At 45.5% G+C, this 12051-nt stretch overlaps 1 protein-coding gene across 1 annotated transcript in view; it reads right to left on the bottom strand.

Moving 5' to 3' along the window:
- Positions 1-832: 832 nt before the first annotated feature.
- Positions 833-12051, bottom strand: part of LOC306742043 (uncharacterized protein) — a gene marked incomplete at its 3' end in the record, with an annotated part of 31015 nt that continues 19796 nt past the window's right edge. The window contains exons 2-3 of the mRNA XM_079224384.1: positions 1863-3402; positions 833-1026 (exon numbers count right to left, since the gene is read on the bottom strand). Of these exons, the coding sequence (XP_079080510.1) occupies positions 833-1026; positions 1863-3195 (1527 nt within the window). The remainder of the gene's footprint in view (positions 1027-1862; positions 3403-12051) is intronic.

The following is a 12051-nucleotide window of genomic DNA, read 5'->3' as shown; positions in this document are numbered from 1 at the left end:
GTATTTCCACATACATGAGAGTGCATTTGTGCATTTGTGTTATCATGTGTGCATGTTTTTGGTATCAAATGTCGGCGTCGTAACACCCATTCATTCCGTTGTCGATGCACAGCTCCCTCTCTAATTGGTCAGCTGCGGCTGACATCACGTTCTGAACAATGGCCACCGCTGCATCGCGAAGATCCCTCTTCCTCATCTCCTCCTCCTCAATTCCCTCCTCCCTCGCTCCCTGGTCACATGACTCTGCACCGTCGTAACAACCTCTGTTTTGTGAAGACTCCGCCCCCCTTGCTTCCCCCCCCTCCTCCTCCTCCTCCCTGCTAACGGCTAGTGCTAGCTCAGGTTCTTGACGGCTGGCTTTAGTTTGTTTACTGCTACCGTTTGTTAGTGCTGGCGCTTGTTGTTGTTGTTGTTGTTGTTGTCTGTTGTTAGTATCTCCTTCTTTGCTGCTGCTGCTGCTGTTTTGTGTCTCATCAGAGTCCCGGTCGGTGTGCTCTAACTCACCGCTGTTCACGGCTGTGGCATTGATGATCTTGGCGTTGCTCTCCTCTTTCGCGCCTCCCGCCTCTTTGCTCTTCTTCACGGGGCTGCCCCCCGTCGTCTTCTCCTCCTCCTGGTGATTGTTTTCAGCGTTCTCCTCCCCCGTGCCGTTGGAGCAGCCGTTCTCCCCATTGGTCACGGGAGCTTCAATGGGCGTCTTCTCCACCTCCGTTGCCGCCTCCTCTCCGTTCTCCGCTGCCGGCGTCTTCTTCTCCTCCTCCGCTACATCTTTGTCATTGGTCTCCTTGGGCGCCGCGTCAACTTCCCCATCCGCAGCCGCTTTCTCCACGGCCTCTCCTTCCTCTCCTCCCTCCGCGGCCGCCTCCTCCTCCTCCTCCTCCTCCTTGGCGCCCTCACCCATGTCCACACTCGTGGACTTGCCCTTTCGGAGGATGAAGTTCTTCAGGGAAACTGCACGGCCATAATGTGAGCGCTTGGCCTTGGCTGACTTGCCGTCTTTGCCTTCCTCTGCTGCTCCATCCTCGCCTGCAGGAAGAAGAGAGTTCAGGGTTAAAGCTTCCTCATAGCTAATGAGCTATTCATTGATTACCTCTGAAAAATCATCTGAATGATCCATCATAAAGGATTAACATACATTAATTGATAGTTGAGTTTAATGAGCATAATGATAAGTATACCTGTAACTAAATGTAAGCTTGCCGTAATTCATTTGTGGTCCCTAGGCGGAAATTGAAGATTGAGACCAACTGATGAATAAAAGTCCAATATTTACTCTACTTTTAGCTCCTTTTGGGTCTCAATGACCAGGGTTCTGTATTTTTGTATAATTTTCTTTCTGCAGCCAGAAAGTAGAGAGGCAGCTAAATGTAGTCTTTACTGTTGACTGAATCCACAGCGTGAGTAGAATTTCACATCAGATGTTGAATATTTTATTTGGGACAATGTTCAATTACATTACCTCCCCCAGAGTTAGCAAGCCACTAGCTGCTGCCTGTGCTCCCTGGACAGACACGCACACGCCATGCGTGACATGGTGTCAGAGCTTCAATGCTTGAATGGGGTCCATGTTGACCTCTGTGTCTGGCCTTCTCTAAAAGGGTCACAAGATAAACCTGAAGGGGGTAGGGGTCATGAGATGATTGATGGTGTAAAGTGTTGCTACACTTTCCTTTGATCTGTGGATTTATTTGAGTATTTTTGAAATATTGGATAATTTCACATTTTTGGGCCTCAAACAGGGGAAACGTGTCTTTGGTGAAACTGCTTAAAACTCAGATGCTGTGTTTTTTGTTTTTTTTTGTGTGTCACAATTTCTGTCATCTAACCTGTGGTGGCAGCTGCAGTTGCGTCCTCCTCCCCACTGGGGGCGCACTCCGTGTTGGCGCGCTTGGACTTGGGGATGACGCGCTTCTTGAAGGAGGTCCAGATCTCGTTGGCGTGTTGCGTCACCGTCACACCTCCCGCCGTTGCTGCCTTCTCCTCCTCCCCTCCATCAGCCTTTTCCTCCCCTCCCTCCGCCTTGACCTCCTCTGCTCCTCCCTCCGCCTTCGCCTCCTCTCCTGTCTCCTCGCCTCCTGCCGCCTCCTCCGGCTTTGCGTTGTCACCAGAGTCTTTGTCGGAACCCTTGGCCTTACCGCTGATGCCGACCATGGATGGGTCCCTCTTCATGCCCTGGAAGGTCCAGGAGCGTTTCAGCTTCCACCTCTTCTGGCCCGACTCCTTGGAGTCCAGAGTGGAGGAGTCTCCGCCTCCTTCTCCTCCTTCAGCTTCATCCTCCTTGACGTCTTCTACTCCTCCTCCTCCTCCTCCGCTCTTCTTGTGAGCCTTCTGAGCCATGAGCTTCTTGAAGGAGTGCCAGCGTTTCATGTGCTTGGTGGCTGCCGAGGAGGACGATGCTTTCTGTTCTCCCTCTGCACCTCCCTCTGCTGCTGCTGCTGCACCCTCCTCTACGGTGGAGTCTGCCATGGCGTTGAGTGCTTCAGGATCTTCCAGCCGGTCCAGGGACTTGGATCGCACCTTTACTTGTTTCTGGGGTTCTGCGGCGGCGCCGTCCTTCTTCTCGGTGCTGCGATGGGAGAAGATCCTCGCCACCGGCTTCCTAATTAAATCTCGAACTGTGGACTTAGCCTCTGCAGGTTTTCCCTTCTCTGCTTTCTTCTCCTCCTCCTTCTCTCCGTTTTCTGGAGCTTTCTCTATCGCTGCGTCTCCTTCTGCCCCTCCCTCTGCTCCGCCCTCGACTGCTGCACCCTCCTCGCCTCCTTTCTCTCCCTCTTTCTCCCCTCCTTCAGTGGCATTCTCCTCTCCTCCTGCAGTGGCTGTGCTCTGCTCCTTCTTCTTCCTCCCTCCCATCACCTTCCCCAGGCCGCTCTTGTTGAGGAAGGAGTCCAAGAACGAGGTCTTGGGCTCAGCAGAGGAGGCGTTTTCCGAACTCTGAGGAGGAGCCGCCTCCTCGCTCGGTGCTGCTTCTCCCTCCTCGGCGCCCGTCACCGCTGCTGTGTCGTTATTCACTGTCTCTTTGTTGTCAACGACCTCGCTGTTGACAGCGGTGCCATCTTTATCGATAACTTCACTGTTGACAGTCTCTGACTTGGCGTTGGCGTCTTCAGCCTGCTGCTCGGCCTCCGCCGGCTTGCTCTCCGGGGTTTTCCCGTCTTCCTGGACCACCGGCGCCGCGCTGGCCTCCGTCGCCGCCATTTTGGAAAGGGAAAACAAACAACGACAAAATAAAACGTGTACTCTTTTCCTTCTTTCCCTGGCCTTCTGCCCTCCTCTTCCTCTCTCTTTCTGTTGTGTTTTTTTTCGTTCCTCCCGCTGTGGTGACGCTCTCAGGTCATGGAGAGCAGGGTGGAGAAGAGTGATGAGGAGGAAAGACACTCAGCATCCTACTAGTCCTCCAAACTCCTGCAGAGAAAAGAGTGATGAGAAGAGGGGCAGATGGTTAATAGCCTGAATCAACACCATAGACACTCAATTAGTCTCGTCTAGACTGTGCATTGAATGGGGAATGAAGTGTAACAAAATAGAGAATCTCAGAGGAAATGCAATGCAATTATGATGTTTCCTAATCAGTCACACTTCTGGAATTCACACCCTGTGTGATCTACTGTAGGACACACACACTCCTACGTTTACTTTTTTGAAACGACATTACATTACACAGGAGCAATAAAAAGGCCTTGGCTCTTCAAAGCCTCATTATTTATTCTGATCCGAGTTTGATGCTTAACTTTCATCAGTTGGGGTTTCAAACCCACAGATGGACGGTCCTGAGCTGGGTTTGAAAAAGCTCTGGCACGTTATTTAAGCAGGCGATTCATGGGTTGAATGTTTACTCAAGGGATTTGGTATGGCACGGCCATGAAGTTGACTTACTGATTCAATTGAAAACAGAATGGTCGCTAATATGGGTCGAGCTCTAAAAATATTGGCTACGACAGGTTCAATAAAGACTTGCACAAGGTTAGACGTATGCATCCACCAAACACTCACATCTTTCAATGGTTCATCACTGCTTGATCCTCTAAGCACCACAAGACGTTATCGTTCCAACGGTTTGGTATACTGACTGAAATACATCTTTAGAATATTTCATATTCATGATAACATGTCACTCAGTTCAACAGTGTGTCTCAGTGATGTGTTTTTAATGGAGCTCTATGGCACAGAGCAAGAAGATATATCAACCTTTGACACACACACACACACACACACACACACACACACACACACACACTACTTGTTAATTGGATCAATGCATTGCTGTTTTTTTGTCTTTTCATGGGATTTGTTGACTATAAGAAAAATATACCAGATGTCTCCTTTAAAGGCTGCTTGGTTGTAACACCTTTGGATAATTTAATGAATGAATCAGCAGATCAATGAATTTGTGAGTCACACGCCGATGCTTTTCAGCTGTGTGACACGTCGTTTAGTGAACACATTCGCACACTCTCCGAGGAGAAGGGGAGTGAACGAGTGAACCAGACTGCAGGAGAGATGCAGACAGAGGCACAATCACACAGGGGAGATGGAGGGGCGAGCGAGGGAGGAAAACACAGACTGACAGAGACAGAGAGAGAGAAAGAGGTGTAAACACATGCATCACATGCTCCAGATAATCTCGCTATGTTGTTGCCACAACTGACTGACTGACTGACCGACTGGATGGCCCACTGGTCGAGCCACTGCCTTATTGGCTCGCTCGCTCCACTGGCTGCCTTTGAGCTTTGAGTTGATTCAGTGACTGGCTGCTTAGTTCGTTCACTCACATCAAACCGTTTGATCAGTCAGAGGACTTTGGTAAAAACAACTAGTACTAGTGTACTAGAAGGCGCCTCCGCCAACCAGTCAAGTTGCAGTTTACTGTCCGTCCAAATAATTTGTATTTATTACTCAAACCAGCCTTCGTGGATCATATGTCAACGTCTCACTGGGGCCTGAAACCACACGCCAATGCCTTCTTCAAACACAGAGCTGCTTCTGGTGGAAACCCCGTGGATCTGAGTCTGGTTGATGGTCGTCTGTGCTCTGTGCTTGTCATGCTGTTCAGAGGGACCCGAGGCAGCGCCGGACTCGCCCCCTTGTTGCTGGGCAGGGGCGTGTTGTATTACCTTCATGGCAAGCCCACCGTTTGGAGCATGTGATCCCCTCCTCTCTTGCTTTCCTGACGGGTTTTACAAGTACACCGATGCAAAGGCTAATGACAGCACAAGAGCAGAATTTACTATCAGCTATCTGCAGATGTCAATTGTCTAATATTCTAGTAATCAGTCATTCAGAACACTAGAATCTCCTCTGCTGTTTCGTCCAAGGAGACTCTGCTGGCTTCATTGACCTTCAGTATTCCTTTCTGTCGGATTCGAACCTCTGCAGGAAAATATCTGAAATCATACTTTACATTTTAGTTTTGTCCAATTTTGTTTTCTGCATGTTTCCTCCTCCACTGTATACGTATTTGGACTCCTTTCTTGAGCCTGCTCTGTCATCATGTTAATCTCATGTTAATCTTGATGAACTTCTAAATTAAAATGCGGAATTATAGTTTTGAGACTCGACAGATTTCAAAGTGGATATCATGGTGTGATATAAGGGTTCTCTTTGGCACTAAAACTAATCAAAGAGTCTATCTTTAAATAAATAGAATATAAATTAGACCTGTCGTGACAAGACTATAAGCCTCTAATGGCTTTGTATCCTCTAATGTACATGAGCTGCAACATGTGGAGGTAAATCTCTTGAAAATGCCAAACCGATGGCACTGTTCTCCCAGAACAACTGGAGCCAGCAGTTCAATCCAATTAGAAACCTTCTGGACTTGACTGAGGCCTCACGGACTCCAGGACTGTGACGCGTCTGAGGTGCTTTCTGTCTTCAGGGATAAAGTGAGCATGCGCCTCAAACTTGAGTTGTCTCCATTAACCCGAAGGCAAGTTCTTAACCAATCCAAGCCAAGAAAGTCTTTCCAACACATGCTCACTGCGGTCTCTTGGGTGAAAGTGTGTTTGTTGAACCATCCTATCATAGCTAGGGGCATTTCCACAAGAACTGAAGGCTGCTACGGTTATTCCAATGTTAAAAAAAGAATATAAAGTAGATCAACAAGACTTGTTGCTAGTCAATCACACTCGTCGTTGCACGGCACCAGTTATGTTAGCGCTTTGCTCCAACTGAACTACATCTTAATCCCTCTAAGGGTCAGAACTGGATGGGAGGGCCCGACCCTTCCTGAGACTTCCAGACACGCATTAGCCAGGTGTGTGGAGGCAAGGAAGTAGGCTGGGTTAAAAGTTCTCTCTCAAGCTGCCATTTTTCTTTCTTTCTTTCATAATTTCTATAGTCGAAAGGTGTGTGCCATGAGCGATTATGAAGTCTCCTTTCTCTTTTCACCACACCTTCGAATGTGGCCATATAAACCCTTTGGCCTCATGACACGTTGTATGGACTAGTTATTATCAAACACAGCCCCAGCCTTTAAATCCAAGATTCTACCAGAGGGGGAAGACCGGACGTTTTGAAGTGTCACAAGAAGCAATGGGAAGAGTAGTCTACAAAATGGTAGCTTATTCAATACAGGAGCAGACTGATCATCTCAACCCCGATTTCACTGGTTTCAAGTCATCAAAAAGCATTTAAGGATTAATTGAACAGCAATAGACGGAGGAATAAAAATCCCCAAAATTGCAGCTTGAAACTGAACGTATAATATTAATACATGTGTGTTTCTCCTGGATTCTAACCAGCTGTTTGAGGCACGTTCGGCCGCACGAGACAAAGCTCCACCGCGGCCTCTGTTTTGGTTGTCTCTTTGTTTTGGGTTGATTATATATATATATGCTATATATATATATATATATATATATATATATATATATATATATATATATATATATATATATATATATATATATGCTCTTGGTGGGCGACTACGCTGCTGCAGCAGCAGAGGAGCATTGGCTGGATGGTGGATGTGAGGCTGAAGCCCCGAGGTGTTGGAACGGCATCAGACAGAGGAGGACGACAAAATGGGGGGATGGGATGAGATGGGGGGGGGGGGGGGGGGGGGGGGGGGATTGCGAATCGTCTGATTCAACTTGTCTGTCTCCATCCTTTCTTTGCAATGTCTTTGCTGATGTCTTTCTCCGTCTCTGCCTCATTCTATCTATCTTTTCAGTCTCTCCTTTTCAGTCGGTCTTTTCTTTACTCTTTGCCTTTTTGTCTCTGTGGCTTTCTTTCATTCCCCTCCTGTGTCTTGTTTTCGGGCTCTCTATTGCTCTTCTGACTCTTTCTCCCCTTTCGTGATCATTGTCATCCTCTCTCGCCATCTTTTTTGTCCTGTGCATGTGTTGTCTTAATCACCTACATGCCCTCTATCCATGTGTCTCCATCCCTCTCGATTTGCGTCTCTCGGTCTTTTCCCTTCCGTCAGTCTTCATCTCTCTTTCTTTCTGTTCATGACCTTTATGTCTGACTGACTCTTCAGTTCAGAATTCATCACATGTAACTGAACATAGCCGAGACCAAGCAAATGTTCCCATAACCCTATAATATAGAAGTCACATTTAAAAATAATAGAATCAAGGACACGCAGCGTCTTTGAAGTTCAACAGGTTGAAACCAGGTTCCCATCGAACCGCCACCTACAGGCCAGGGAAGTAACAGCTGCTGCACTTTTAACAGGCTATGTGTGACAATTCATATTTTACCATTCCATTATCCATACAACTCTCTCCCTCCTTCTGCTTCATAGATCGTGGCCCATGCCTACTACATTACATGAACTGTGTGAAGCATACCATAACATATATGTAGAGTTGGTGTTATTGAGTGCTGCAGGAATGAGTCCTGCAACCAGGAAACGAGACAGCGTTTTGACCCAAAGTAAATATTTTATTCAGTGGGTTTTGTGTTAGATGCCTGAAATAAGCTCAGTAGTTAACACAAGCTTTAGATATTCCAATGTTCTTTTATCTGACATAAAATGTGTCAGTAAATAACCCACTCTTGAATTCTTTCGCTTTTTTAAAGCCTTTAGCTTAATAGTGGTGATGTGAAGTCATGCAGCCGTGGTGTAGTACCTGTTTTTAGCCTATTGGCTTTTTACCTCCGGCAATGGCATTTACTATTTAAAAGAACACAAAAGCTTCTGCTGTTCTTCTTGCATTCCCTCTTTGTGAAATAAGTAAGTGTTGCTCGTGACATTGGGATCTTGAAATGATTTCCACAGATGGAACTGTGTGGATTTGTGTTTCCAGTTGACGTAGCTAGTCAACGTTAAGCGAGACTCAAGCGGATGCTACTCCAGATAACATCATGAACCCGGTTCCAGCATGCTGAGATAAAGCCTGTTTCACTGATGTTAAGAAATAATAATACATTTATTTTTCCAAAACCTTCCACAGCGACCATCTGGTGTTCACACATGCAACTGCAAAGAGACAAGAAGCAGCAGGATGTCAGTCACGTTCTATGGAGGACACAAGGAGATGCAAGAGTACAGCGACTGGCCAATCAATGCTCATTATGTGAAGGATGAATAATACCAAACTGAGCGAGAGACGAGAGACTGTCCGTCTCTCTGTGTTCCTTTACAGCCAGAAGTGGATTTGTGTTTCTATTTCAGGAGTGGGACACAACATTCAAGTCTGTCCCCTGGAAACAACGTGAATCCGCTAATTTACAACTGCAAATACATTTAGAAAAAAATCTAATCATTACATATTTTTTATGTTTTTTTTCATCTGCATAATGAGAAAACCCATTGAATGAATGTATCTGCAATGTCACAAAATGTCCACAGACAATGGACTTCTCTAACAATTCATGTGTCTGGCATGACGAATGCATTCCTGATCATTTCTGGAGCTGTTTAGGAAGCTCTCATTATGATGATTATGATTATGATTATGATTATTGATTATGATTATGGTTCTGGAAAGACAACGCGGTTTGTCCCCCCTGACCATGTTTCTATACAACTCAGAAAGCAACACCTCATGTACGGGCATTTATACTTCACAGAGCCAACAATGCATTTATTCATATTAACACAATTAGTTAATATTGTATTTCCGCTTACATGTCATAAATGCAAAAAACTCAATAACAGCATCTGCAAATATCAAATTGTCTGCCAGTCAGAGTACGTGAGCTATTGAGCGACCATTATTGAAAATATGATTTGGGCAACATAACTACTTGTTTGAATGCATTTGAATGATTTGAAGCATGTTGGTTTACTCTCAACATGGCAGCAGGGTTAGGGTTAGTGTGTTAGGGTTAGTGTGTTAGGGTTAGTGTGTTAGGGTTAGTGTGTTTTCCCCACACCCTCCCTGGTTGGGCTTTCTCGCTCTTTATTGTACCATGTAACTTTTAATAACGACGGCTAGATACCGAACGTCACTTGCAAACATGTCCACATTCAACTTATCTGTGGTTTGCAGAAATCTGCAATGCCAAGATCTGTTTCCTGGTGACTGGGCTGCTGCAGGTTTGCATGAGACAAGCTGCCTCTGCTGGAGAACCTGCAGCTCGATAAGCGCACACATGTAGAGATCTCAGAAGTAATCTTGTCTTGTCGGGCACTTTTCACAGATGCACTCTGTTTATCTTAGAAAGTTTCAAAGTTCTGGAGGCAAGAAACTTCTGCTTCAGATGACTTTGTCATTATGTGAGGTCTTGCAATGCCTTGTTTTCACTCTGATGGCAATCTAATCCTCCAGTTAATGCAGCTATAATGGGGGTCAATGGGGAGGCGGCTGAGTGGCCAATCACAGTTTTCCTCTTCACACTTTGATAATAGCCCTCATCTTCACACCTTCCTCCTACCAACATGTCCTCTACCCAGTGCATTCACACACAAGCACACGGCTTTGGGTCCTCAGTTCAACCCTTTGTGGTGCAGATGTGCGACCTTTCAGGACCTGAATATGGAAAACAGCCTCATGTGGAGGTGAGACGTGTTTTAAGATAAGAGTGATGGTAGGACTTCATTTATCTCGAGGGAAATTGCTACAGTTCCAGTGCAAAGTAGGAAAGAGTGCAAATGTAATTTAATAAACAGATGTGCAAAATTCTGCCCAATTACTACAAACTACACTACAAACCGCTAGTCAGGCTAAATCATGCACTCAATATTGTGTTGCTTTAGTTGAATAAGTTATACCCATGAATTATTTGATTTCTTCCCTCCAGTTAAAGAGTTTTTACACTTGAAAAACTACATTATGGCCTTGGTTTGTTTATTTTCACCCATATCACAACAAATCGCACAGGAATTAAATTGATCGGGGATGGTGCATGAATGAAGACAAGCTGACAAATGAAGTATACTGAGCACAAACATATTTGTTTTTGCTATACCTGCTATGGACTCCATATATTTCCCATGAACATATTGCATTAAGTGTTTCTAAATATAATCTGATGGGGCTCACGTTAGATTGTGCAACATTTGTTTTCCTCTACAAACAAAGTTACTATCAAATACATTTTGAATTGAACTGAAGTGCTGCATGTGAAGCACAATCTCTAACACAACAACTACACGTCCCATTTCTGCTCAAACACGTTCACTCATGTCAGTCCAAGCTGACGACCACTGTGTGTGTGTGTGTGTGTGTGTGTGTGTGTGTGTGTGTGTGTGTGTGTGTGTGTGTGTGTGTGTGTGTGTGCATGTGTGTGTGCGTGTGTGAAAAGTAACTATGAGGAAATAACGTTCACAAGAGTTCTAAATTGAAATGCAAAAGAGCAAAAGTGATCAATTATCAATATCAGATGTTTACACTGATATAAGTGAGTCTAAAACTGATCAAGGTGATGCGCGTGAGTGTCAAGGTCATCCTCATGCTTTAATGTATGTGAGCCCAGAAAAAGTATTGATTATGCAGAAAGTTTTGGTCAGAAGGAAATAAACTATATTTGTTAAGGGCACTGGATGACTTTTGAATATTAAAATGATTTTGCATATTGTAGCCATGATGAGTCTGGAAAAAAAGCCTTAATGTATGTAAAGACCACTGAAGGTGACACTTCAGGTGATGTATGAAGTTGTACGAGGGAAATATGGAGCTGGCAACACCGAGTGTCTGCAGCATTTTGTAATAAAAAACCATCAGTCACGTTGAACGGAATCAGGCCTGCAGGAAAACCGCTCCGCTCGGAGCGTTCACACTTCACTGAGAGAGGGTCGACATTCCGCCTCTCGTTCTGCAGTAGCTGCTGTGGGAATTGAACCTGTGACTTCTCAGACAGAGCCTCTAAGCGGAACGCAAACTGCGTCCGGCCAGGCGAGAGCGGGCCGCATTCATTTGTGTGGTTTGTAAACGGGCCGGCATTAAATCAGGTTTCACACGGCACGGCCACAGCGACCCTGTGACCAGATGAAAGGTCGCAGCGGAGAGAAAGTTTCCCAGGACTACGGCGTGCACTCAGCATGACTCACTAAATACGACAAAATCAGACTCTAATTGGAGGAAAATGGCAAATGAATGTGCTTCATTTGGAAAGAAAATTACAAAAAACATTTAAACCAATTAAAACTATATTACCAATATTTGTTATATATTCTTCCCAATCGTATGGATAACTGCATCATTTTGGGATCCATGCTGGTTATTTAAAGTCTGTGTCGGCGCCCTGATTTGTAACCTTATCTTAAAAGCATAAGTATGCTTCAAAGAAAGCTATTGTCGGCTCGTCTTAAGGGTCCAGGATGCTCCGAATGGGATGTATGGTACCTTTCTGAAGAGTGAAAGAGAACGCCTGAGAGAGGAGTTCAGACCTCAGCTGCTTTCTCTTCCACACACCGGACCAATCTGCCGGCTTTCCCGACTCCAGTTTCAGCAAAGACATGGAGGGTACTGGGCGTCCATACGAGCATTCAAGTGAGGAAATGTTTGTAACTTTCTGAAAAAGACAACCCCAAAAAATTGCCTGCCATTAGGTGTAAAACTGATCTCAACCTTTCTTTCTTCATCCTGCATCTTCCAGGAGAGACCATTGGAGAGTGTGCATCTCTACTTGTACAAACCCGTGTGTTGAGACTTCACATGC

The sequence above is a fragment of the Taurulus bubalis genome (genome assembly GCF_910589615.1).
Source record: "Taurulus bubalis genome assembly, chromosome: 10".
NCBI classification, from domain to species: domain Eukaryota; kingdom Metazoa; phylum Chordata; class Actinopteri; order Perciformes; family Cottidae; genus Taurulus; species Taurulus bubalis.
This window is presented reverse-complemented; position numbering and strand designations above follow the sequence as displayed.